General features: G+C 45.0%; 2 protein-coding genes across 3 annotated transcripts in view; one reads left to right on the forward strand and one right to left on the reverse strand.

The window, feature by feature from the left end:
* Positions 1-893: 893 nt before the first annotated feature.
* The window catches only part of LOC112233160 (microtubule-actin cross-linking factor 1), a 35,049-nt gene continuing 8,740 nt past the window's right edge, over positions 894-27,202 (reverse strand). For both annotated transcript variants that reach the window (XM_024400591.2, XM_024400600.2), the window contains exons 6-40: positions 26,946-27,105; positions 26,715-26,799; positions 25,974-26,218; positions 25,620-25,739; positions 25,251-25,358; positions 24,917-25,135; positions 24,150-24,353; positions 23,379-23,610; positions 22,758-22,984; positions 22,423-22,545; positions 22,220-22,321; positions 21,582-21,683; positions 21,224-21,388; positions 20,813-20,968; positions 20,471-20,668; positions 20,004-20,132; positions 12,815-12,985; positions 12,360-12,515; positions 11,954-12,160; positions 11,626-11,745; positions 11,300-11,469; positions 10,829-10,988; positions 10,477-10,671; positions 10,058-10,183; positions 9,258-9,401; positions 8,603-8,791; positions 8,110-8,224; positions 7,360-7,529; positions 7,054-7,216; positions 6,623-6,777; positions 6,412-6,486; positions 6,129-6,246; positions 5,684-5,838; positions 5,105-5,225; positions 894-3,044 (exon numbers count right to left, since the gene is read on the reverse strand). In XM_024400591.2, coding sequence (XP_024256359.1) covers positions 3,019-3,044; positions 5,105-5,225; positions 5,684-5,838; positions 6,129-6,246; positions 6,412-6,486; positions 6,623-6,777; positions 7,054-7,216; positions 7,360-7,529; positions 8,110-8,224; positions 8,603-8,791; positions 9,258-9,401; positions 10,058-10,183; positions 10,477-10,671; positions 10,829-10,988; positions 11,300-11,469; positions 11,626-11,745; positions 11,954-12,160; positions 12,360-12,515; positions 12,815-12,985; positions 20,004-20,132; positions 20,471-20,668; positions 20,813-20,968; positions 21,224-21,388; positions 21,582-21,683; positions 22,220-22,321; positions 22,423-22,545; positions 22,758-22,984; positions 23,379-23,610; positions 24,150-24,353; positions 24,917-25,135; positions 25,251-25,358; positions 25,620-25,739; positions 25,974-26,218; positions 26,715-26,799; positions 26,946-27,105 — 5,311 coding nt within the window. In that variant the 3' untranslated portion in view covers positions 894-3,018. The remainder of the gene's footprint in view (positions 3,045-5,104; positions 5,226-5,683; positions 5,839-6,128; positions 6,247-6,411; positions 6,487-6,622; positions 6,778-7,053; positions 7,217-7,359; positions 7,530-8,109; positions 8,225-8,602; positions 8,792-9,257; positions 9,402-10,057; positions 10,184-10,476; positions 10,672-10,828; positions 10,989-11,299; positions 11,470-11,625; positions 11,746-11,953; positions 12,161-12,359; positions 12,516-12,814; positions 12,986-20,003; positions 20,133-20,470; positions 20,669-20,812; positions 20,969-21,223; positions 21,389-21,581; positions 21,684-22,219; positions 22,322-22,422; positions 22,546-22,757; positions 22,985-23,378; positions 23,611-24,149; positions 24,354-24,916; positions 25,136-25,250; positions 25,359-25,619; positions 25,740-25,973; positions 26,219-26,714; positions 26,800-26,945; positions 27,106-27,202) is intronic.
* Positions 14,170-19,637, forward strand: LOC112232436 (nuclear factor 7, brain-like). Its single transcript, XM_024399453.2, has 6 exons — positions 14,170-15,147; positions 18,014-18,109; positions 18,200-18,430; positions 18,535-18,557; positions 18,633-18,760; positions 18,866-19,637. The coding sequence occupies exons 1-6, from the start codon at positions 14,755-14,757 to the stop codon at positions 19,387-19,389; spliced, it is 1,395 nt and encodes a 464-aa protein (XP_024255221.1). The 5' UTR covers positions 14,170-14,754; the 3' UTR covers positions 19,390-19,637.

The raw sequence follows: 27,202 nt of genomic DNA on the forward strand, positions 1-27,202 counted from the left end.
AGCCGGTCAAGCAGGTCACTCTCATGACCTGAGTTGGTGCTGGCTGTGTGTATGTGTGGAAACACAATTGAGCGTTTTCTTCCCCTTCTCTCTTTCTGCCGGGTCTTTGTGGCTCCATTTTGCACCATACATATTCGTGCGTTTTGGCTGACATGCATTAATAGGACGTTGGACATGAAGGGTCTGAGTTTGGAGAAAGCCAAAAACAAAGGTTACAGAGTAAGACGACCACCTGGGTATTATGTTAGATGTTGTTCTTTCTACACTCGTATTAGGTACAGGAACAAAAGACGTGATCATTTGAGACTAAGGATAGCTTCTTCCTCGATTTTATGTGTGCATCGTGACCCAGCATCCTTCAGTACCCGGTTCATGCTAGCCGATGCCATCAGGATGTTTTCCTATCTCTAAATGATTTCACAGAGTACTAACATAGAGTACACTATGCATACATTTATGAGCCTCCGTGTCACTTCTCTGTAACATTCAAATATGAGAACATGGGCACATTTGAATTAAAAAGGAGGTTTTGAACCCCATGTTTTTAAATGTAGCAGTGATGATGTCTCAAGGTCAGAAATAAATTATAGGAAATTAACACTAAAAAGTAAGTGTGCAATAAAATATGAAACATTATCTCCATTTCATTACAAATGGTTTATTTTACAATGGACTTAAAACATTATTAGTTTCATTCTTCTACAGTGTTCCTAAATTAGATGCCAGAACAAGCGCTGGATATAGAAATTGACATGTACAGTACAGAAAGATAGGGGTGCATAGCAGTAGAGGAATCTGGATATTGTGTTTTACAGTACATTGAGATTCTGTATTGCCCAACATTCTCACATTGAAGCGTAAAATGACAATGGAATGAATCGGAAACAAAGGAGTTCGACATTTTGTTTTTTGTTTTTCTTAATCATAACTGCATAAGCCCAAACCTTATTGTGTACACACATGTAAAGTACACAATCCATTGCTTTTGTCATGTAAGATTGTACCTTTCTTGGACCAGTCTCAATAAAAAAATGAAAACCCATACTTAACACATGCCCACACACACACTTGCTAACAGTGGTAACACACACACACTTGCTTACAGTGGTACAATTTACCAGATATACAGTAAACCATAGAGAAGGCAAGCACAATACAAGATTAAGCAGGGACAAGTCCAGATGCCACCTATAGACAAAATATTTGTACGTTGTCCATTTTAGGACATCGTCAGCCTCAAGCCTCACACCTCATCTGTCTGAGGTAGAGTTGAGGGTGTAGACTTTCACAAGCGGGTCACATGATATACAGTTTTCTTTGGGGTTTATAATATTGATATGAATTGTAGCACCGGCACAGTCATGGTGAGCGGCATCAACCCTCTGTCTGACAGTTGTTGTATGCAGAGGTGTAATTGTTTGAGACACACGTGGGGAACGTTTGCTATAGGTGGGACATTTTGCTTTTATGCCTAGGCTCAAAAGGAGGAAAGAGACATAAATGAATGTGTTGCTTTGCCTAAAATAGTCAGAATTAAGACCGAATGGAGGAAAGAAAGCCAAGATCTCATTGAGAACTACACTTTTGTATTTTGGGAGGGCCACACCCTGTGAAACCCTACAGTTGTTCATCAGAAATCAAATAAACTCCCGTCTATTTCTCTAGTCTTAAACACTGAAACTAAGTGAATTAAATCACAAAAAGTGACACACACATACAGAACCAAACCAAAGAAAAAGTGCATTCCATGGGGAGAAGTTCATGTGTGAAGAACACAACTTGCCCTTCAAATGTCCCGCCATATAAAACCTCCACTGGCTTCTCAGCGGTGACATAAAAAGTACATCTACAATCTCACAGTAATGTTCCACGTAAACATTCAACCCTTAAACATCAAAAGGCAAAACCAAACCTGAGAAAATAATCTCAACAAAACAATGACCCATGCCCATCTTCATACACGTTTTGACCTTAAAATGTAGCATTTAAAACAATACTTACAGGACGTTAAAAAGAAACCTTTACACTGACAGTGTAGCGTCTGTTCAGGTTGAAGTTGTAACATGAAACAGCAATGTGGCCCCGCCAGCAGTGTTTCCTTAGCCTGGTCCCAGATCTGTTTGTGCTGGCTTGCAAACTCCTATGGACGCTGTTGGCGAAACAGTACAAGCAGATCTGGGACCAGGCTAGTGTTTCCTATTATGTCATGGGAAAAGAATTACAACGGTGAAAGATGATGGAACCATTGGCTCTGTAGGCTTTGGCATCATCCTTTGGACGGTCTGTGTCTTGTTACTAAATACAGCGTCTACTAGCACACCTTCACGTACTTGCATTTGAGCGCATTTTACAGACCCACTTACTTCAAAGGAGAAATGCAGTACACACAGTAACATAAGGGAACTAATTATGACGGTCGCTGATGAAACCCTGACTTCATATAGCTTAGAAAACGATGATCCAGTTTCTGCTAATACACGCGTTTGTTCTTGCAGAGTTTTGTGATTTAGCTTCAGGCCACACCGTTGCTTGATCACAGCTTGCCCTGACATCGTTATAAGGGTGCAGGGGTAAAACAAATGTTGTAGATTGTAAGCTTTGCCGATAGCCGCCATGCGATTCGTATCCATGCAGACTGTTCCAATATCTTTATTCTCGGATACTGTCATATTCGGAAAGCCAGTATTGAAGTTGTTCAGATGATCGAAATGATGACTATGTCAATATAACGACTCAGAGAGGAGAGTAGTGGGTTATGTCCAGGTTTAGGTCAGAGGTCATGTCCAGATCCCTAGCTGACCAATCGATGGCTCTCCAGAGAGCCTGCAAACACAGTGTCCAATAGTGTATCTGGCCCTTTTGTATCACTTTCTGAAGGTTGTGGAGTTTGTGACTGAGGCCTTGTCTTGTTGGTCTCTCGCTCTCTCTCTCTCTCTCTCTCTCTCTGGACCCCAAGGCTGTGGTGGAGCTCATCACTGTGCCGTTCACATGATGCGTGTTGTGGACATACCTTCCTCATCATGTGGGCAGTCTTTCAGCTTCCTCTGAAAAATACAAAAGCCATCATTTGTATTTCTTTATTTCACCTTTATTTAACCAGGTAGGTCAGTTGAGAACAAGTTCTCATTTACAACTGCGACCTGGCCAAGATAAAGCAAAGCAGTGCGACATCAACAACAACACAGAGTTACACATAAGCAAACTTAAAATCAATAACTCATAAGAAAATAAAAATAGAAAAATCTATGTACAGTGTGTGCAAATGATTGTATTAAAAGCATGGGGAAAGAGCTCTACAGAGTTCTTCTTAGGTCCCCACGGCCTCTGTCCCCATGCTTTCTGGACGTTGCTAAATAGGCCCTAGAGGTGAAAATAATTACAATTTAGCATTAATACTGGAGTGATAGATGTGTAGATGATGATGTGCAAGTAGGGATACTGGGGTGCAAAAGAGCAAGAGGGTGAGTAATAATATGGGGATGAGGTAGTCGGGTGTGCTATTTACAGATTGGCTGTGTACAGGTACAGTGATCGGTAAGCTGCTCTGACAGCTGATGCTTAAAGTTAGAGAGGGAGATAAAAGACTCCAGCGTCAGAGATTTTTGCACTTTGTTCCAGTCATTGGCAGTAGTAGAGAACCGGAAGGAAAGCCAGCCAAAGGAAGTGTTGGCTTTGGGGATGACCAGTGCAATATAGTCCATGCGGGTGGGTGTTGCTCTGGTGACCAGTGACCAGTGAGCTGAGATAAGGTGGGGCTTTACCTAGCAAAGATTTAAAGATGACCTGGAGCCAGTGGGTTTGGTGACGGATATGTAGTGAGGGCCAGCCAACGAGAGCATACAGGTCGCAGTGGTGGGTAGTATATGGGGCTTTGGTGATAAAACAGATGGCACTATGATAGACTACATCCAGTTTGCTGAGTAGAGTGTTGGGGGCTATTTTGTAAATGACATCGCCCGAAGTCAAGGATAGGAAGGATAGTCAGTTTTATGAGGGTATGTTTGGCGGCATGAGTGAAGGAGGCTTTGTTGCGAAATGGGATGCCGATTTGAGATTTAATTTTGGATTGGAGATGCTTAATGTGAGTCTGGAAGGAGAGTTTACAGTCTAACCAGACACCTAGGTATTTGTAGATGTCCACATATTCTAGGTCAGAACCGTCCAGAGTTGTGATGCTAGTCGGGAGGGAGGGTGCGGGCAGCAATTGGTTGAAGACCATGCACTTAGTTTTACTGTCATTTAAAAGCAGTTGGAGGCCACGGAAGGAGAGTTGTATGGCATGAAGCTCGTCTGAAGGGTTGTTAACACAGTGTCCAAAGAAGGGCCAGAAGTATACAGAATGGTGTCGTCTGCGTAGAGGTGGATCAGAGAATCACCAGCAGCAAGAACAACATCATTGATATATATTCAGAGAAAAGAGTCGGCCCGAGAATTGAACCCTGTGGCACCCCCATAGAGACTGTCCGGACAACAGGCCCTCCAATTTGACATACTGAACTCTATCTGAGAAGCAGTTGGTGAAACAGGCGAGGCAGTCATTTGAGAAGACAAGGCTATTGAGTCTGCTGATAAGAATGCGGTGATTGGCAGAATCGAAAGCCTTGGCCAGGTCGATGAAGACGGCTGCACAGTACTGTCTTTTATCGATGGTGGTTATGATATTGTTTAGAACCTTGAGCGTGGCTGAGATGCACCCATGACCAGCTCGGAGACCAGATTGCATAGTGGAGAAGGTACGGTGGAGAAGGTATGGCTTTCGAAGATTTTAGAAAGGCAGGGCAGGATGGATATAGGTCTATAACAGTTTAGAGTGTCTCCCCCTTTGAAGAGGGGGATGACCGCGGCAGCTTTCCAATCTTTGGGGATCTCAGAAGGTATAAAAGAGAGGTTGAATAGGGTAGTAATAGGGGTTGCAACAATTTTGGCAGATCATTTTAGAAAGAGAGGGTCCAGATTGTCTAGCTGTCTAGCCCAGCTGATTTGTAGGGATCCAGATTTGAATCCCCATCATGTCAGTTGAGGAGCTATCATGTTGAACTCATTTGAACTTCACTATAATTGCAAGTCAATTTCCATTCACATAGGGTTTATTTACTGTACACACCTGATGGTGAAAGAGAATCGTCATCCCCCGCAGTGGAGAACTGTAGATCTGACCCCAGAGCAGCTATGGAGCTCCTGGGCCGGATGCAGCGGTCACCTGAGAGACTCCTCCGCAGTAAGGCCTGGAACATGGGCTTAGAGATGAGTTAACCATGATACTAGCCATCTCAATGACATGAATAGGTGAGCTTACCTTATTGCTTTGAGGACTACCATACTACTACAAAGGAGTGTGTGTTATTTTTATCTATTTATTTTACCTTTAATTAACTAGACAAGTCAGTTAAGAACAAATTCTTATTTACAATGATGGCATAGGAACAGTGGGTTAACTGCCTTGTTCAGGGGCAGAACGACAGATTCTTACCTCGTCAGCTCAGGGATTCAAGCTAGCAACCTTTCAGTTACTGGCCCAACGCTCTAACCACTAGGCTACCTGATGCCCCAACAGAGTGTGTTGGTTTTGGGCTAGAACAAAGTTACAGCAGCAAGCTTACCTTGTTGGTTTGTAGGCTTATACACAGTTAGTGATGTGACTGTTTCTGGGTCTGGTAGTACACTACGATGGAGGAGATCTTACCTTGCGTGTTAGGGGGCTGCTAGGAGCCGAGGCGCTGCTGTAGAGACTCAGGCTGGAGTTGGACCTGCTGACCGTCAGGGTTTTAGATGAGCCTCCTCTCCGAGAGTTGTCGAACAAGTACTTCTCCTTTATCTTTAGGTTCGTCCGACCTTTCACTGTGACATAAGTAACAGATGTCAATGGTCATTATGAATCTGGCTTCATTTTTGGAGGATGTAGTGGATGCAATGCTAGTGGAAATTGATTGTATTAAAAGTATGGGGAAAGAGCTCTACAGAGTTCTTCTTAGGTCCCCACGGCCTCTGTCCCCATGCTTTCTGGACGTTGCTAAATAACCAGCTAACAAACTTCAAAACGGTTTGGATGAAATGACAACATCCAAGATAAGTTAAAACCTTATTTTTGAGAATTATACGGTCCTACTGCACTTTAAGTCTCCACTAACCTCTACAAGGGTCGTTCTTGACCAGGAATTCATCAAGTGCTGTCCAGCCTCCTCCCACCCGTACCATTAGGGTACTGCGCAGGATACGCACCATCCGCAACTGTTGGGAATCCCCAAACTACAGCAGAGACCAACAAAAAACATAACTAGTTTTAATAGTCTGGCATTAATCAAGGCATTAACAACCCTATATCCAACATTTTCACTGGGTTCAGTTAAACACATGTTCCTTGTTCCAATGACCTACATACAATCAAAAGGTCAAAGGTTAAAGGTCCCTCACCCTGTAGCGGTTGGCACTGATCTGCTCCACCTGGAACCTCTTGGGACAGTTGCACTGAGACACCTGTCGACCCACCTGAGGGAGATACGGGAGTCAGTCAGTCAGACAACTTTCATCAAACCCAACTGTGGTTAGGTGTAATACGTTGAACTGTATGCTGTTACATTGTTGAAGATCATGGGCATGAAAACAACTCTGAGAGACATTTCACCTCCTCGTTGATCTGATCTGCATCTAGCGTCCTCCTGTAGGGATCCCGGCTGGGATGGAGGGCACTCACAAACTCATAGTAGTCAATGAAACCGTCCCCATTCATGTCAAAGATATTGGCCACTGCATTCATCTCCAGGGAGTTGGTGGGGAATTCTAAAAAGGTCATATGTGGATTTGTTCATGTGGATTTGTTTAAGTTTTAGACTTTGAATCAGTGATGGAAGTTGAAATTTCAATAACATTTTAATAACAGACTGATCAAAGTTTTATGCTGATTTAGTAAGGCCATCGTTCTCTCCAGGACATTAGTGCCAAGTGGCAGTTTTATACATGAATCAAATCAATAATGAATGGGCGTTGAGTAAATGAACATAGGGCTTGAGGGACAGATGCTGAGAGGCTGGGAGTGGGGATGGGGGCAGGGCTTACTGGATGCCAGGACGTTGTCGATTAACTCCTTCTTGCTGATTCGTCCGTCCTGGTCCCTGTCGATGTTTCGGAACACATCTAGGATCCGAGACTTGAGGTGGCTGATCCACTGCATGTAGCGCTTTCGCCAGACGTTGAAGTCGAAATTCGCAAATTCATCCATCTGTTTGTTGAAAATCAATAATATTAGCGACAAATGACATTAACACTGTACAACGAGTAATTTCTGTCTGGTTTTGAAGCTATTGAAAGGGAAACTAACAAACTAGAGCTAACACATCGGTGGCAGTATGTTGTGCCAGTCACCTCTTGAAGTCCCTGCTCGTGCTGCTCTAGGCGGCCCTGTCTGGCCAGAGCCAGGAGCCAGAGTTTCTGCCAGTGGCTGACCAGCTGACATAGCTGAGGGGTCTGAGGGTCCAGGTTCTCCAGGGGGAGAGGGATTACTGTAGGCTGGAGTTTCAGAGTGCTCCTCCTCTCTGGAGCAAATGCAGAAGATGGATACCTCAAATAGCTTAGTAGATACAAACTTCAAGGAACATTTTACCTTAACATACATATATATATATTTTTTATCTCAATATAAAATAATTTCTGGGTAAAAAACAAATACAAAAATAGCAAAGAACAATTTCTCAAGCAATAATTTATCAAGGACTGTCTGGGAGTGATCTGATTGGGGGGACGGGGGACTGAAAACAAGCAGTTATTGACCGAGAGGTTTGGAACTCTCTTTCGTCTTTTCAGTAATTTACCACCTGGTGATGTCAATAGGCAGGCCGAAACTCTTACATGAGAAGGGCATTATCATAATTTTCACAATTTCACAGTATTATTCCAACTTCATAGCGTGGAAATATATATAAAACACAGGACAATTACGTGTTTGACTGCATTGGGCCTTTAATGTAAAATTAGTCCATATTTCACATAATCCCTCAAAAAAGGTGCACATCAACATTTTAATATGGCTCAGATTAGAGCCGTAAGTAAAACAGTTATTCAATAAAATACAAAGTCCCGAAGCCAAGTGGTTGCTAACCCTAACCCTTCACTTACTTGTCAGTGCCTTGCGGCACGGTGAAGCCTGCTGTTTGGGGATCAGCTTCACTTTGCAGGATTTTGTGGCATGTTCAACCTCTGGTAGTTTTCGATTCAGCTCCTCCATGAATACCTGGAGGTAGGAATGGTGAGTTATTAACAGTCTTAACAAAAAAATATTTGAGTCTGTAAAAAAATTTTTTAATAGTATTTTGGGAACTAATACTCACACTTTTTCCCCCTTAATAACTCTGACTTCGCTGATAGCTACTTTATTGTGGGAAATATATGTGGTTGTCCCACCTAGCTCTTAAGATGAATGCACAAACTAACTGTATGTCGCCCTGGATAAGAGTGTCTGCTAAATGACAAAAATGTCAAATGTAAATGTATTTGATAATTGTATACTGTGTGAATTGGAACTGTTTAGCTGTGTTTGTTAGTTCTGTGCTCTGCATGGTTTGAGACTGCGTGTTTATATGGTTTGAGACTGTGTGTTTATGCACGATACCATGTGTTGGACGATGAGTTCCTGGTTGTGTTCTATGCTCTCAGCCGGTGGCTCCTGGTCTCTGAGGTTGAGGGCCTCCTCGGCGGATGAGATCCAGTCCAGTAGACGCTGTAGCTTCTCCCGCTCAGCCTCCAGAGCAGACAGGCTGGCCTGGATCCTCTGGCCCTGCTGCTGGGCCCAAGTCTGCACCTGAATCAGAGAGAGAGAGAGAGGGGGGACACCAGCAAAAAGTCACACCTGGATTCTGTGTTGTCTACAGGGAATCAGCGAGAACACCTAACAGAAAATGACTAACTGCAGACTGACTGCAGATTGACTGACAGGCTGCCAAAGCAGCAACAAAAACATAATTTTTCTTCAAAATGGATCAAACATTCACAGTTTTTTTTTTTTGGGGGGGGGGTCAATGTAAATATAACCTAGTGTAGTAGCAGGCGTAGAAAGATGCTTGAGTAGAGTTCCCACTTCAGTTTTTAGGGGAAGCAGAATGTTTGGCTGTAAAATACTGTATCCCTGAAAACCGGATGTTAGTGTTTTCTGGCGACTCCGCAAAGGCTAATTTAAATACCTCAGAGAAATAAGACTACAACGCTCAAGTCATAGTTATTATATTTTTGTCCTACGTAAAGTCCCAAGTAGGTAAGAGTGGACTCACCTCTTCGTAGCGGGTCTTGGTGACGCTGATCCAGGACTTGAGTGTGATGATGGAGTCTGGATGACAGGAGGACAGGATTTCCTCATTCAGACACCGGATGCTCTCTAGCTCCATCTCCTGGGAGCGCAGGGAAGTGATTGACTCCTACACACAGGGCATAAACACAGAGCTCGTTACACCCCTGTCTACTGGGTAATGCCATCAAAATATACTCTGAGTAAATACAAAATGCTTGGTAGCTTGAAAGCTTGGTATCTTGAAAGTCAGTAAAACTGTAAAGGTAAACACAAAACTGAAACGACCTTCCTCCAGCCATCTGAGTCCATCACCATCTTTCAGTCTAGCCCTACCTCTTCAGCATGGCTTACCCTTAACCCCACTATCCTCACACACTCTTCTCAAGCACCCGCTATTTTCCACATACTCACACACACAACACCTGCTCGCTCAGTCATGCACCGACACATCACACCTTTTCCCTTCCTTGAGCCCAGACCCTACTCTTTATTCCATGTTTTTGTCCCTTTCTTTAGTTTGGCATTGTTTTGTTTTGATTTCAGTTTCTAAATTTCTAAATTTTAAAGCAACTTTGGGTTCTTGAAAAATGCTTTGTAATTTCCATGACCTATTATTATTCTTATTATTACTATAATTATTAATATAAAAAGCTAGATAAAGCATCAGGCTTTTATAACTTGTATTTTGCAACCTCTACAAGCCCTGATGTTAATTGTTATTATGCTATTTATACACCTTAATAATGGAGGCTACAGTCATATTAGGCCTACATGTCTACCTACCTCATGTTGTTTGCGGAAGGCCAGCAGAGCTTCCTCCTCCTCAGGGATGACCCCGTACCTCAGCACCCTCTCTGCCTCCGCCAGATGCTCCAGGAAGGAGTGGACCAACCTGTCAAACTTCTCAGCCTGACAGAGACACACATATGAAAGGACAATTGAGACAAACCATCCTTCAGAGAAAGACATAAAGCCTCAAGCATGTTTATAACAAGTCATAAATCATTATACCTGCAAAGCTTTAAGTAAAGTGTTTAGGAAGGATAGGCTTTATTGTCCAAGAGGTGGGAAATTGTCTCGGACTATTTTTGGGGGCTCATCCGAGATGTGAACTTTGATATACCCTGTCCACACGAGACAATTACATAACAAGATAGGTCAGTGTTATCATAAAATGTGAATAAGATAGTATGGTGAGTTACCTGTTGAAGGGCTGCCTCCAGCCTGGCCTGCTTGGATACGGACAGTTTACACACGTCCTCCCATCGTGCCTCCAATTCGTCCATCTGCTCCTGCAACCAATGGGCATCAGCAGTGCTGCTCCTGGTCAGGTCCCTCACCGAGCGCTTCAGGGTCCTAATGCACCCGGCTCGCTTCCCCAACTCCTTCTGGAACACCTGAGAAACAAGAGAGTCCAAGAGAGTGTCAGCTGTCCGCTGTCTGCTGTCACACAGTTTACAGGTGAAGCCTCAAAGAAAGGCATTTTTATGGTGTCCATAGAAAAGCCTCAATATCTTATCGGATCAAATACACAGAATGTATCAAAAAAATGACCTTGTGCTTGTCGATCAGATTGTTGACCATGTCTTTTTCCCCGCCGACAGGTACGTCTTCAGCCAGCTGTGGCTCTGCTCTGTATAACCAGTCATTCAGGGCTTGAAGGGCGTCTGTGAATCTGCCTGAAAACAGCAGTGCTTCCTCCAGTTTGTGTTGCCTGAGGAAAATGTAATTGGATTATATACTCTATCAAAGTTGCCATGTTGCCCAAACTGATTCCGATCACAATCCACTCTCTATCCCTACCCTTGGCTTTGATGTTTGCAGATCCCTTCAATGTTTGCGAATCTGTAAGGTGGAAGCAAAATTGTGGATAGTCCACAACTATTTGGATTGAACCTATCCTATCACTTCAGGTCTACAGATATCAAAGGCCTAGGGGAAGAGGTAGGGAGCGAATTGGGACCAGTGTTTGAAATCATTTTAGGTGTGTGGAAATGCTATTTCTCAGTGCATTGTGTCCCTCACCTTTCCATGGATTTGCCGCTGATGGTATCCCATGAGTCCCGGAGCTCAGAGAGCAGGTTCTCCAGGTGCTGTCTGTCCTGGGCGCTCTGAGACCTCTCATGGAGGCCCCGCCCACTCTTTAGAGTGGCCTCATACATGGGTCGCTTCGAGCGCAGAAGCTTCTGGAAGTCCTAGGAGCACACAAACAGAAAAATACAGGAATGAAAGGGATAGTTCAGTGAAATATGTCATTTAAAAAGTAAAAACTATGGATTTAAATTATACATTCCAAGCTAGAAAAATATTCACAAGAGCTATAATTATTTATATAATTTCTTTAGGCCTACCTTCTGTTCGGTGAGCTGCAGTTTAATTTCCTCGTGGTCCACAGCAATCTCTTTATGTGTGTCCAGCGTCTGCTCCACCTCAGTCATCCAGTCCACTAGGAGGCGCCAAGATTCACTGAACTGAAATATTAGAGGTTTACACCCGCTTGTTATCATGAGAGCCCTTCTAAATTGGACTATTGAAACTGAGGCATTAGCTGTTTGGAAGGTTATTATGAGTTACTAGATAGAGGATGTTGGGAAAAATGACTATGTGGGGTGGAAAATACAGAATAGTTAACAAAAAAAACGATATTTCAGAGAATATCTGATGGCTCTGTATCTCTACCTGTTTTGCATTCTTCTTGACGTCCTCTAGTGTTCGGCCCCTCTCTGTGGCTCGCTGGTGAAGTTTCCTGTAGCGGTCGTGTACGGTCATGATCAGGTTGTGAACCACGTCACAGTCCTCCTTCCTGCTCAACTCGGTCAGCCTGGAGCCTGCAGTCTCCACCACTGTCTTCTTCTCACCGTAGCAGTTCACCTCACTCACCAGAGTCTGAGGGGGTGGTGGTGGGGGTGGGGGTACACTATGATTTATCATATACACGCAGACATAATTCGCACATGCACACCCATATGCACAAACATACACTTTACTCTCACACACATAGACACACAAATGCATGTGCATATGCATGCTAATATGCACAAATACAAACTCACGTGCAGGCACAGAGACACACACACAAACCCACCCGGTGGTCTTGAAGCTGGCCACAGACTGTGTCCAGGACAAAGCTGGGGACAGGCAGGACTCCTATGGCCTCCTCACACTTGGCCATCCTGGTCAGCAGCTCCTGGACATTACAGTGGAACTCCTTCGCCAGGCTCAACCCTTCGGTTAGCTTAGCCTACAAACAGAACAGATACCACACTTTTACTCAGGTCGTTCACAAACATATTGTAGTTAATCATCCTGTTTTTAGGCCCCTAGTCGGTGTCACTTAGCCTGGTCCCAGATCTGGGTTGGAAGTAAACTGACTGAAAAAGGGAGGGACTACCTGAACTTATCCAGTAAGAAAGGCTCCTTTTCGTTTTCTGTAGCTAAAACATTGCTGCCTGTATGTGATGCCTGTATGTGATGTTAACAATGGCCAGAGGAGTTGGCTAATGCACGTAGATCCGGGAGCAAGATAAGTCTCACTCTCACCTTGCGGTCCTGTACTTTCCCATAGACGGTAGTCCACTTCTGCTCCAGGATACAAAGGCTGTGTTCCGTGCTGGAGCCCCGGGTCACGTTGCTGCTCTCCAACATCCTGCGGATGGCGTTCCTCACGTCTGTGTAGGCATGGAGCTTGGAGTCCATCTCATTACACAGTTCCTGGTGTGGGGGGGGTACAGAGAGGGAAAGGGAAAGGGGGGATACCTAGTCAGTGGTACAACTGAAGGCCTTCAACTGTAATGTGTCTTCCGCATTCAACCCAACCCCTGAGAGGGGCGTTGAAAAGAGATACTAGAGTGTGGCGTAGGCCTTGTGGTTGACGCAGCGGACTCTGGACCACATCCCCTTGCAGTGGGGGATTGAACCCTGCTCAGCATCCACTATGTCCACTTATATACAGTACGTCCACTTTCCTTTCAAACTGATATATATATATATATATATATATTTTAAATGTACAAAATATTATTCTTTATGTATGCAGTCAAACAGTCATCTACTCACTAGTTTACCGTCCACCATAACTGTGTAACACAGGAGAGGAATAGCCTATTGACTAATTGTCATCTTTTTGCAAATCGGTTGATATGAGGCTGCAATAAATGTGACACCGTTATACTCTAGTGATAACATTATTAAATATGCTCTCTGAGCCATTGCCATCAATACCTTCCGTCTGTGAGTCTGTGCAGCAAGGAGGAGCTCTACAGCACAGTGGCATTGTGACATTGAACAAAGAGGATGAGGGTATTTTGGGACAGGCACTGAGCATTAGCACCCAGTCCTTTCTCAGGACCCTCTGGGGAGTGCCAGTGTTGTAGTACTAAAGTCCAGTTTAGCGACTTGACTACAACACTAGGCCCAGCACACTGACACTGTGCTGTCAGCTCAAGAGGAAGATCATATTTTGGTACAGGCACTGGGCTCTAGCACCCTCTCCTGTCCCAAGGACCCTTGGGGAAGTGCAAACCACACTGACACTCTGTACTGTCAGCTCCGTAACACCCTGAGAGTGGTGTGAGACTGGTGGAGTGGTCTTGATGCACTCCAGAAGGCATCTGTCACTGAGACTAGTCCCAGGGAGAATAGTAAGAGAGAACACCATGTCAAACTGCCTAAGCTCATTAGAACCTAGGGGGATTGACAGCCATCCTCAGCCCTAATAAGGCTCCTAGCTTCCTGGCTGCCTGGGAGGAAGAACATTGGACAGTGTGAGATAAGTAATTCATCACTAAGCCTGTGTCCATCGCATTGCCTGCCTGCCGCTCCATCTTAAAGAGAGAGAGAGAGAGAGAGAGAGAGAGAGAGAGAGAGAGAGAGAGAGAGAGCGAGAGAGAGAGAGAGAGAGAGAGAGAGAGAGAGAGAGATGGCAGACAATAACATTTAGTTGAAGCTCTTAGAAGCTCTTAGAGTTGCTTGCTAATAAGATGAAAGCATACCTTGGGACAGGTTTACTCTGACTGGGATTCACGGTGACTTTTCTCCACCAGATTTTAAAGGTAAAATGTTACATACTGTATTACAACAGTCTCAATGGTGACCATGGCTTCATGTTTACACCGTTTTAAGCAATACCTTCATCATTTCCATGTCTTCACCATGTCTGGAACTTACTGACATCTAGTGGTAAAGAGGTGTGCTCACATAGGCAAAAGTCCTCACCAAATGTCATTTTTGTTGTTGTTTTATGTCTAATAGTTTGTACAATATTTTGCCTTTGCTAATTGTTTGCCATATTGCTATAATCATAAACAGTTGACATTATTTTCCAAGACTGAACGGAGGCAGAGTGAGTTTGGTTTCTGTTATGTTTCTTGGTAACTCGTGGGAGGAGTCCATTTCAATCATATTAACATGCCCTTTGATCCAGCCCCAGCTCACATCGACGAGGAAGGAATAGCACAGACGATCCCTGTGTGTGAAAAAGAATGGCTGCCAGTTTGTCTCTCTTGGAGGAGCACCTCTCTTGTCCCGTGTGCTGTGACATCTTCAGGAACCCTGTGGTCCTGAAATGCAGCCACAGCTTCTGTGAGGAGTGTCTGCAGAAATACTGGAAGGATATGGAGAATCCGCTGTGTCCTGCATGCAGGGCAGAGTGTTCATCTGAGGAGCAGGGTTTAAGCCTCGCCTTAAAGAGTCTCTGTGATTCCTTACAGAAGGGGGGTGAAAAGATCAGATCTGATACCTGCCGGCTGCATGGAGAGAAAATGAAAATCTTCTGTTTTGATGATAAACAGCCCATCTGTGTTGTCTGCTACACATCAAAAAAACATAAAGGTCATAACTGTTATCCCATTGAGGAGGCTGTACCGGATTTGAAGGTGAGACCATTATGTAAACTTTCTGTTTACTTTGCTTTCATTTACCTGCCAATGTGTCTCCCTCAGTGACGGAATAAAGGTCTTAATCAGCATTATTTTGTGAGTTCAGTGGACTTTGAGTTCAATTTGAAAAGGCTTGTTGGGTAAAATGACAAATTCCTGTTTGCCTGTGGAAGGCAATGACAAAAGACATTGCACAAACGCACTTTCATCTTGGAAGAGGAACTTTCATCACCAGAGAGGAAACCACAATCTACTCTCTTTGGCAACACGATTTCCCAACGTGCCGCCTGTTGGTCTTGTCCTGGACCCGTATTGAAAAAGCGTCTCAGAGTAGGTGCCTGGCTCCCAAGTGGATGGGCTTATGCCCTCCCAGGCTGGAGGAAATCCATACATTAGGGCCTAAATAATTGACTTCCATTAACCAATTTCCTTATATGAACTGTAACTCAGTAAAATTGTTGAAATTGTTGCATGTTGTGTTCATATATTTGTTCCGTTTAAATTATACACCAGATAGGTGCGATGGAATAAATCAAATCAAATCAAATCAAATTGTATTTGTCACATACACATGGTTAGCAGATGTTAATGCGAGTGTAGCGAAATGCTTGTGCTTCTAGTTCCGACAATGCAGTAATAACGAGCAAGTAATCTAACTAACAATTCCAAAAAAACTACTGTCTTATACACAGTGTAAGGGGATAAAGAATATGTACATAAGGATATATGAATGAGTGATGGTACAGAGCAGCATAGGCAAGATACAGTAGATGATATCGAGTACAGTATATACATATGAGATAAGTATGTAAACCAAGTGGCATAGTTAAAGTGGCTAGTGATACATGTATTACATAAGGATGCAGTCGATGATATAGAGTACAGTATCAACGTATGCATATGAGATGAACAATGTAGGGTAAGTAACATTATATAAGGTAGCATTGTTTAAAGTGGCTAGTGATATATTTACATCATTTCCCATCAATTCCCATGATTAAAGTGGCTGGAGTAGAGTCAGTGTCATTGACAGTGTGTTGGCAGTAGCCACTCAATGTTAGTGGTGGCTGTTTAACAGTCTGATGGCCTTGAGATAGAAGCTGTTTTTCAGTCTCTCGGTCCCAGCTTTGATGCACCTGTACTGACCTCGCCTTCTGGATGACAGCGGGGTGAACAGGCAGTGGCTCGGGTGGTTGATGTCCTTGATGATCTTTATGGCCTTCCTGTAGCATCGGGTGGTGTAGGTGTCCTGGAGGGCAGGTAGTTTGCCCCCGGTGATGCGTTGTGCAGACCTCACTACCCTCTGGAGAGCCTTACGGTTGAGGGCGGTGCAGTTGCCATACCAGGCGGTGATACAGCCCGCCAGGATGCTCTCGATTGTGCATCTGTAGAAGTTTGTGAGTGCTTTTGGTGACAAGCCGAATTTCTTCAGCCTCCTGAGGTTGAAGAGGCGCTGCTGCGCCTTCCTCACGATGCTGTCTGTGTGAGTGGACCAATTCAGTTTGTCTGTGATGTGTATGCCGAGGAACTTAAAACTTGCTACCCTCTCCACTACTGTTCCATCGATGTGGATGGGGGTGTTCCCTCTGCTGTTTCCTGAAGTCCACAATCATCTCCTTAGTTTTGTTGACGTTGAGTGTGAGGTTATTTTCCTGACACCACACTCCGAGGGCCCTCACCTCCTCCCTGTAGGCCGTCTCGTCGTTGTTGGTAATCAAGCCTACCACTGTTGTGTCGTCCGCAAACTTGATGATTGAGTTGGAGGCGTGCATGGCCACGCAGTCGTGGGTGAACAGGGAGTACAGGAGGGGCTCAGAACGCACCCTTGTGGGGCCCCAGTGTTGAGGATCAGCGGGGAGGAGATGTTGTTGCCTACCCTCACCACCTGGGGGCGGCCCGTCAGGAAGTCCAGTACCCAGTTGCACAGGGCGGGGTCGAGACCCAGGGTCTCGAGCTTGATGACGAGCTTGGAGGGTACTATGGTGTTGAATGCCGAGCTGTAGTCGATGAACAGCATTCTCACATAGGTATTCCTCTTGTCCAGATGGGTTAGGGCAGTGTGCAGTGTGGTTGAGATTGCATCGTCTGTGGACCTATTTGGGCGGTAAGCAAATTGGAGTGGGTCAAGGGTGTCAGGTAGGGTGGAGGTGATATGGTCCTTGACTAGTCTCTCAAAGCACTTCATGATGACGGATGTGAGTGCTACGGGCGGTAGTCGTTTAGCTCAGTTACCTTAGCTTTCTTGGGAACAGGAACAATGGTGGCCCTCTTGAAGCATGTGGGAACAGCAGACTGGTATAGGGATTGGTTGAATATGTCCGTAAACACACCGGCCAGCTGGTCTGCGCATGCTCTGAGGGCGCGGCTGGGGATGCCGTCTGGGCCTGCAGACGTAGTAGTACGGCTTGGGTATTCGAACCAGCGACCTTTCAGTTACTGGCCCAGGGGGTAACCTCCTGGTTCTATGTACATATACTGTTCCCCGAGGGGTTCAGTCCTTAACACCACCTTTCCAACTATTTATCCCACTATCCCTTATTCTGCATTTGTCTGAATAAAGTACAAAACCCTTTAAAAATATAAATATATATTTAAATATATCAGGGGAGAGCCCAGCAGGAGGTTAGAGGGCTTCAGATCATTCAACACAGGCAACCAACCAGCTGCAATACGATTTCTTGTTATTCATTTGTTGGTTGAGCTAATATGCCTAAATGTTGAGCAAACTAAAAACGGTACTGCAGCTGGTTGCCTAGATGTTCTGAAGCTCAATCAACACGTTTTTGTTTTTTTGTTTTTTTACAGTGTGACAGAGTTGTGTAACTAAAAAAAAGATGTGTTCCAATTATCACTTCCAATCTAGAGTGAAATTCAGGCTGTGGTTTCCACTTTGAAGAACAAACTAGCAAACAGGAATGCAGCCAAGATGGGCCATCAAAGCTGGGAGGAGCACATCAAGGTAGCTATCGCAGTACAATTTAAGCAACATGCGAATTGGAGTGAGCACTTGAGCAGTGTTGAAAAGTGAGCCGAATGTTTTCTACTGTAGGGCCAGGCCCAATGTGCAGAGGAGCAGATAAGGAGGGAGTTTAAGAAACTCCAGCAGTTCCTAGAAGAGGAAGAGACGGCCAGGATAGCTACCCTGCGAGAGGAAGAACAGAAGAAATCTGAAGTGATGCGAGAAAGAGCCGAGACATTGGCCAGAGAGATCACAACCCTTTCAGAGGCAATTGTAGCTATCGATAAGGAAATGGAAGTGGACAATATCACATTCCTCAAGGTAAGGGGTCGGTCAAAATGTTTCAAATCCCATTGCTGTGAAACTATTTCTCTCACAGTTACCTAATAACAAAAGTGATGTTTGTCCTCATTCTTTTTTTATAGAACTACAAGGCCATACTTAACAGGTAAATCAATAAAAAATATATCTAAATATCTATATTTTTTTCCATTTCTCTGACGCCATATCTTTTTTACCATAGAGCCGACTGCACATTCCCAGATACTGCAGATACTGAGGTAGTATCAGGAGCACTGATTGACATGGCCAAACATGTAGGATCTCTCAAGTTCAAAGTTTGGGAGAAGATGCTTGAGTTTGTTGACTACAGTGAGTGCATTCCCCTCCCGCCCAAAATAAATGTGTTTCTCTACTGTCTCCCCCACCAATATAGTTCAATATTAATATACAACATCTCTGCACACATCCCTATAGCTCCTGTGATCATGGATCCGAACACAATGTCCACTAAGTTCACCCTCTCTGATGACCTCACCACTATGACATACTGTGACGAGAGGCAGAGTCTCCCAGACAATCCCGAAAGGTTTCTTAACGTAGGAGTGTTGGGTTCTGAAGGGTACAGTAAAGGCACCCATTACTGGGACGTGGACGTCGGAGATAATGATAACTGGATCTTAGGAGTAGCCAAAGAGTCCATTCCACGCAAGACGCAGGTCAAAATGGAGCCTCGGAGTGGGTTGTGGATCATCAAATACATCCGTGGGAAATACAAAGCAGGTATAAAATCATACGTCCAGATCGAGGTAGACGAGAGCCCACGAGTGATCCGAGTACAACTGGACTGTAACAGAGGGGAGGTGAAATTCTTTGACCTCACCAAGAACACGACCCTCTGCACCTTCAAAGACAAATTCACTGAAAAGATGTTCCCATACTTTAACAGTGGAAGTGGGATTTGCCCACTACGCCTTTTAGGAAAGGCAAAAACTAGCTAAATTGCCAGGGTCAAGTGAGGACAAAATGTACTAACATATGAAATGATGTAATGACTTCATGTACTGACTAGCTGAAGGGTTGTGAAGATAGTTAATGACTCAAACGCCATGTAATTAACAGTAAAACTCGCCTTTGATATAAGACACACTGCCATCTCAGAAGTAATGAACAAGTGTTTCAAGCAGTTGATACAGTATATAAAAAAATGTAATGTCAGTAACACAAATAAATAATATATGTAATTTTCCATTGCACCTTTCAATTCACCCTTGAATTTACACATTCAAAGAAAAAGTTTGAATTAAAGAGATCAACTACTAGATGGGGTTATCCAGGTATATAGATATCACTGTTGCTCGATGTAAATGTGCATACTCAAAGATTAGGTTCCTCTGAGCTGAGGCAAAACCTTGTAGAAATCATACAATTCCAATACACATTGGGTTTTAATGAGATGCAGTTGGATGGGGAAAGTGTTCTCACCCTATATTATTATGAATCTCTGAACTTGGATATCATTTTTTCAGCAAGGCACAGGACAGTTTCAGCGGCAGTTACTAGATAGGTTACTGCGGTGGGGTACAGTTGGTGTGAGATGTTGGGTTGGCCTTACCAGATGTGCATTGAGCCTCTCGCTGGCAGAGTCAGGCATCCCCCACACTGTCTTACTGGAGGACAGTCTCAGGTCTGTGTTCTCCAACCACTGAAGAAGGTCCTGGATCTCCATGGTAACATCTTGGACCTAGGGCAGAAAAAAATGAAGATAAATAAATTTCTGAAAACCACATTTATAATTATTTAACAATCAATTAGTTATCTGTTACGACTGCAATATTTCTTATTAGTCGGATTCAGACACTGGCCCCTAGAGGGCACCACAGAGCAGATGATCATTCAGTACTGTGGACTAACGATATCGCAATGTTGGGGCGAAAACCTACTAAGTAGCTAGACCTAAGACTTCTAATAAGTTTGGCATCTCTTTGCGATAGCAAATGAAAAAGAGAGATGAAGGGACCATGAAAAAATAACCTTTAACTTGCCTCTTGGTCTATTCCCCCATTCCCAATCTCTCCCCACCTGACTGAGGTTGTTCTCCAGCCGTAGCTGTCTGCGCTCTGTCTCACAGCGGACAAACTCCCAGCGTTCGTTCAGCTGCTCCAGCCGCAGGTGCAGACCGTGAGGGCTGTCCCCAGTCCCCACCTCCAACAGGCCCCGCCCCGCCTGGTTCAAAGACTCCACCGTACGCACGTGGGACATGACGTCATTACGCAGCACCTAGAGTGGGGAGAACATAGTACATGCATATCCAATATATCCAATGAGTATCATCCTTCCTCAAACACACACATCCATAGGTGTCAGAAGCATTAAAATGGCATTGATCCCAATAAACTGTGTTGATTCATTTAAGTCACGAACCTTGTGTTTGGCCAGCTCTATCTCGCATGCCTGCAGGTCGATGCTGATTGGGCGGCTGCCCTGGAGGAGGTCGGCTGTGTGGGAGAGCCAGGTGTGCAGCTCGTCCAGAGTGTTCTGGAACTGACCCAGACCCAGCAGAGCACACTCCAACTGATGCTGCAACCACAAGTAGTGAAAACACATTCACGCATTGTCCGACCTCTTCAATAACATAACCCTTAAAAAAACACTGAACAGGCATCGGTTTCCCGAACACAGGCTAAGCCTTATCCGAGACCAAAAAAACATCCTCAATGGAATTTCTCCATGGAAAGTGCTTCTTAATCCAGGACTCGGGTTAATCTGTGTCTGGGAAACCAGTCCCAGCCAATTGGATCCCACATATTGATGAGTGATTGAGTGGAGTCTGACCTGTCTGCTGACGGTCTCTGCCTCCAGGCTGTCCCAGCGCTGTCTGAAGTCACACAGGGGAGAGACTGATCCGGGACGCTCAGAGCCTGGAGACAGCCTGCACACGAAGCGGTGGTTCAGGCTCTCCACCTCGATCTTCTTCTGGTACAGCTCCCGTTTAAAGTCCTGAGGAGAAAGGGGCACCTGGTTTTATATACTTTACAGAGCTGGCAACGTGGAAAGACCTGTCAAAGACTCAAAGGCTTAAAGTGACAATTATGGAATGTCTTGCTTCTCGCTCCCATGATAAACCATTGGTTTGAGTTTAGAAAAGAGTGGGAGCTCTTCAGTATGTTTTGTTTGCGTAGAGTAGACTGACCTTGAGATCACACAGTTGCTCTTTGACTGACTCCAGGTCAGTTCCTACCAAGAACTCCTCTGTGGATCTCAGCTCTGCTGACCTGAGCCACTCGAAAAGCCCCTGTGGAAAAATAAGGAACGGATTGTTTTTGTATGATTAAAAACATCATTCATTCATATACGCACAAGTTTGTGTCACAGGAGACTATGAATAGTTGCTATGTATTTTGAAGTGGTGAAATAACTTCCATATTTAACAATGAAACATGCGATCCTGCGGACTTGTATAAGTGGTGACACTGAGGCTGGCTTCCCAGACCTCGGGTATAGACGGGTGTCTCTCACAGTTAATACCATCAACACCATTTGTTTCCCACTGGCAGGGAAGTGCACAGTCTGTCAGTCCCTCATCACCAACATTACAGGGAGCTAGAGTCTGGTTTCTGCCATTGTAATGGACATAAAAGACTAGTGGAGGTCTTTGTTGGCTGATTTCCACCGCACTGGGGGGAGTTAAGAGGAGAAGCGGCAGCCAAGCAAAGTTATGTGACAATACGGATATGTTAGTGACCAGCTCCCACACACAGACGCGCACAAACGCATTCACGAATGCACGCACGCACTACACATGCACGCACACACACCGTACACACGCACCTGTATGGTGTCCTGGTAGTGTAGAGCCATCTGTAAAGATTCCTCCAGCGTTTTGTGACACTCACTCCAGAGTTTACTCAGGTTGTTCCATGTGCAGTAGAGCTATGGAGTCAGTGACGAAGTTGTTTCGAAAACACATTGGAAAATGATTGTCTGGCGGAAAGTGAATGTTAAAATGAATGTTACCGCCTCTCACTCCTCACCTCATCTAGGCTCTTGGTGACATCAGGTTTGTCTGTATCCCCACATGCTGACATCAGGTCCATTCCCAGTATGCCAAGCGTGTCCAGCTCCCCCTGTAGACTGTCAATGTCCTTCCTGAGTGTCTGTAAGGCGATATCGTCAGGGGTGAGAGGACCCACAATGCAATTGGTAAGAAGGGAGATAAATAGAAGCAGGCAGCATAAAGTACATTAGTTGAAATACATCGTCTTGGTACCTGACAGAGGACGAAACAAACACATGACAGAAGATGAAAAAAAAACACATTCACTGGAAATATTAAGATCAAACCAACAGCTCCACCGGCCGCAGTTACCTGCATGGTCTCCAGGCTCTGGCGGATGGTCTCTGAGTCTGTCCTACTGGCGTTCAGGTCCAGGACAGCCTGTTGGGCATCGTTCAGGCCGGCCGCCACGTCACTAACATCGCTCCAGAACTTGAGAGCCAGGTCCAGCAGATTGAGCAGCCAGCCATCTCTCTCCTGAGCCTGCGTCTGAGCCTCCTCCCACAGCTGGGTCAGGCTGGACACCTGCTCCTGGATCGCTAGGTAGAACACGGAACACAGTCAATATAAGACATTGTGTTTTAGTCGTTTAGCACACGACACACACGTCAACCGCATATCACAAACATTGCAAGTCACAGTGACATCTCTGCGTTTTCTCTCAAATTACGTTCTCTACACACTCCAAAAAAAATGGAACCCATTGTAGGGAACCTATGCAGCATCTCTGTCAAAGGTGTTTCAAGATAAATTCATGACACACAGGCAAGCAAGCAAAACACCTGCTATGTATTCCCCCTCTCCAGATGTCTGCTGCTAAACAAGAAAAGCTCCCTATTGGTGGAAACAACTCACACAAAAGAAAGTTACACACCCTTTAGTTACACACCCTTTAGTTACACCGTGTAACGCAAAGAACCGACATGGGTGTACCTGTACCGATGGAGGCGTCCCCAGCTGCCAGCGTGTTGGCCAGGAGCTCGTCAGCCTGGGTCCGGACACTCCCCAGCCCCAGCTCCAGCTTGGAGAGCTCAGCCAGGGTGTGCTTGTTGTCCTGTAGCTGCTCCTGGATGCGAGGGGTCTGGCCCTGCAGAGAGACTGGGGACTGCATGTGGCCAAGCAGACGATCCAGACTCTCTCTAATCAGCGTCATCCTCTCATTCAACTACAGAGACAAGACACCATTGTGTTACTGTGTGCGTGTGATGGTCAAACGTTTACATGTGTATAGTCTATTCTCACAGTATGTAGTCTGGCAACACTGCTGTGTGTTCTGTATTTAAATATACATGTACCATGTGCGTGTCTTCATGTGTGTCTCTTTATGCATGAGTGTGTGTGTGGGTGCGTGTGCTTCGGGTGTGTGTGTGTGTGTTTGTGTTGCACGTGTGTCTTTTTAAAAATGTTAACCCTTATTTTACCAGGTAACTTGACTGAGAACACATTCTCACTTACAGCAACAACCTGGGAAATAGTTACAGGGGAGAGGAGGGGGATGAATGAGCCAATTGTAAGCTGGGGATGATTAGGTGGCCATGATGGTATGAGGGCCAGATTGTGAATTTAGCCAGGACACCGGGGATAACACCCCTACTCACGATAAGTGTCATGGGATCTATAGTGACCACAAAGAGTCCGAAAGACAGTCTTCGTGCATGCTTGCGTGCGCATGTGTTCATGCAGCAGTGCGTGTATAACTGTCACCTGTGTGTATCTTGGCAGGGACTCTTCCAGCAGATTGGCAGCCTCTCTGACCCTGTCCCTGATGGCCCTGTGCTGCTCCTCAGCCTCTGTGGCGCTATGACAGAACTCCTCCCCCTGGGCGGGACTAAGCTCTGACAGACGCTTCCCCAGCGAGCACAGCCGTGCTATCAGAGGTCTATGCTCTGCTATGGACTCCCTTAGGCCCTAGGTGAGAAACGGTTAGGGGTCATAGAAATAGATCCCTAGACACAAAGATCTGGGTTGTATTCATTTAGGGCACACAGTAGTAAAACATTTTAAAACTGAAAACTAAAAGGACCGTTAGGTAATTCCTCTACGTTTTCTTCCGTTTGGTACCTAATGAATATGACCCAGATAACTTTTTGGACATGGTAAAGGCATTGTAGAGTGCACTTAAATGGCTATGTTTGAAAAACGAGGAGTCTCAATTCTATCCCTGAGAACTGTTGAAGAGGAAAGGTAAAACGGGTCACCTTGTCTCACTTTCCATTAACTACCTAGGATAATGGAGATGTCTTTATGTACCTGTGGGAATGTTCAATGTTATCCTTTCAGGAAGTAGATTAAAGTACACTAATGAACGGAGCCAAACAATCTACAAGGGAAGAACAGTAGAACAGCACATTTGAGCAGAAAACGTAGGGGGAGCTATGAAGTCTAAAAGGGAATCATTGTTGAACGGGGAGAAAAAAGACGACAAAAAAAGAATTGTCACTCCACTCAAAGGCAGGTCTCTGGTACAGTACCTGTAAGAGGTCCTGTTGTTCTCGGAATGCCTTGTAGCTAATGGTGCTCAGGGAGAGCTGGCCAATGAGCGCTTGGGTTTCCTGTAGCCATGGTGACACCTCAGCAAAGCCCTCAGTGAACTGAACCAAGAGGGATTGGGCATGCTCCAGCTGCAGGACCACATGGGAGTTGGTGGCTGATGTGGTGTTGCATTGTTCCTGTAAGCCATCCAACGGGGTCTGGGGAGATCGGATGACAACAGCTTTAACGTGACCTGTATGCTAGTAGCTTGTCTCATTTGTTTGAACGTTTTCTATTCAGATGATATCACGGCTAAGATGGTACAGTATGTACCTGCAGATCAGTTATTTCCCCTTCATCGCCGTATGTCTGCAAGATTTCAGCGATCTTCACCATCTTCTCAATGTTGAACTTGTGTTGCAGAATCTCCACCGCAAGGATCTTCATGCACACAACAACACAAAAGCAAGGCATATTTTACAATCTAAAATGAAGGCAATGTAAAATACTGTGCAAACACACAAGCCTTTGCAAACCAAGAAATATTTTCTAACTTCACACATCATCAGACCTCTACACAAATCTACATAGCTGGTTGTGAAACAAAACACGGCATACGTAGAGGTGGCTGAACAGGCTTGTATAGGGTGGCCCTAAGGGACAAAGTAGCTTTTAAATTGTAGTTCGAATGGGTCTCTTCACCTTCTGTTCATAGAGTTGGGCAGAGATAAGCTCAGGCTCCAGAGTAATGGCTTTGAGTTGCTCCAGGCCTAGGGCAGTGTCTCTGAACCAGGCCATCTCCTTCACCACAGCCTGCTCCAACTGACAATAAATAACACACACATACAGACAGGTTAACAAAAGGTTAACACAAGTACACATTGCTGTTTAGTTGAAGTGTGTGCAGAGTTCCTACTACTTCATCCTTATCAGAAGACTATCAAAATGGACTAAATGCACAGGACCCAATGAGTAGTCGTAACTGGTGAGTAAGCAATCCATCAACCTCATATCAATTATTGTACACAGGCAATATTGCTAAGCCCCGCTTCTTACCCTCTGTCTCTCTGCAGCACAGAGCGCCGTGTCTCCACCCCCAGTCTGCCCCCCAGCAGGCCCCAGCAGTTCCCTCTCGATGCGGCCCAGCCACAGGTGGAGGTCTTCCTGGCTGGAGGTACAGCGGCTGGATGCCTCCAGGGCCTGCTCCAGTCTCTGCAGCACGTCACCACTGGTCAGGCTCAACACCGAGCAGCGTATCCTCAGGCTGTCCACACGCTCTTGCACCTGCTGGGCTTCCTCTTCTGTGGGGACCACACCAACACAAAGACGTGTAGGATTAGCATGTTGCTACACTTAGCATGTGGATAATCTTAGCATGTTAGTACTCTTAGCATGTTGGTACTCTTAGCATGTTAGTACTCTTAGCATGTTAGTACTCTTAACATGTTAGTAGTCTTAACATGTCGGTACTCTTAGCATGTTAGTACTCTTAGCATGTTATTACTATTAGTATGTAGCACAGGAGGTTGGTGGCACCTTCATTGGGGAGAACAGGCTGGTGGTAATGACTGGAGCGGAATGGGTGGAATGGTATCAAATACATCAACCACATGGTTTCCATGTGTTTGATGCCATTCCATTTGCTCCGTTCCGGCCATTATTATGTGTTGTTCTCCCTCCTGTGGAATGTCGCTTCTCATGTTGTTTCTCTATGTAAGTCATCTGTTGATGGATTTTGTGTATTGGTAAGGGTAAACACTTACAAACGCATTGATTTTGCAACATTCATTTATGTACCTGAAATCTTCTCCTTGAGGTCATGACCGCTCTGTTGAATTTTCACCAAGTCAGCGTTTTTCGCCTTGATCTCTTCCACCACAGCCTGAGGGGTATTCCAAAAATAGGTCAGCCATTTTGTGTCAGACGATTTCTCCGCCCACCAGCCTCCACTGGTATATAAACATGCAGTATATGGCACTGTATATAGGTCTGCATACAGAAGAAACGTATACATAGATGATGTCCTACCTTGGCTTCCTCCGTACCCTCGGGGAGGTGTAGCATTTCCCTCTCAGCATTGCGTAGCTTGGCCAGGTCCTGCTCCACAGAGATGAGCCATTGCTGCAGGCTGTCCACCCTCTCCTGGAAGAGCTTGGCCCTGGGCAGGATGAGCTCCAGATTGCCCCGCCTGTCAACACCAATACACAACACCCATTACATTACAGCTCAGCCACGCTGCCAACAGCATGATAGCATAGCATAGCATAACATAGCAAAGCAAAGCA

Source organism: Oncorhynchus tshawytscha, linkage group LG03, assembly GCF_018296145.1.
Source record: "Oncorhynchus tshawytscha isolate Ot180627B linkage group LG03, Otsh_v2.0, whole genome shotgun sequence".
In the NCBI taxonomy this organism is placed as follows: Eukaryota; Metazoa; Chordata; class Actinopteri; order Salmoniformes; family Salmonidae; genus Oncorhynchus; species Oncorhynchus tshawytscha.

Coding starts and splice junctions, on each gene's coding strand:
- LOC112232436 (XM_024399453.2), top strand. CDS start 14,755: ATGGCTGCCAGTTTGTCTCTCTTGGAGGAGCACCTCTCTTGTCCCGTG. Junction 15,148..18,013: donor AGGCTGTACCGGATTTGAAG/GTGAGACCATTA, acceptor CTTCCAATCTAG/AGTGAAATTCAGGCTGTGGT. Junction 18,110..18,199: donor GCTGGGAGGAGCACATCAAG/GTAGCTATCGCA, acceptor TTTCTACTGTAG/GGCCAGGCCCAATGTGCAGA.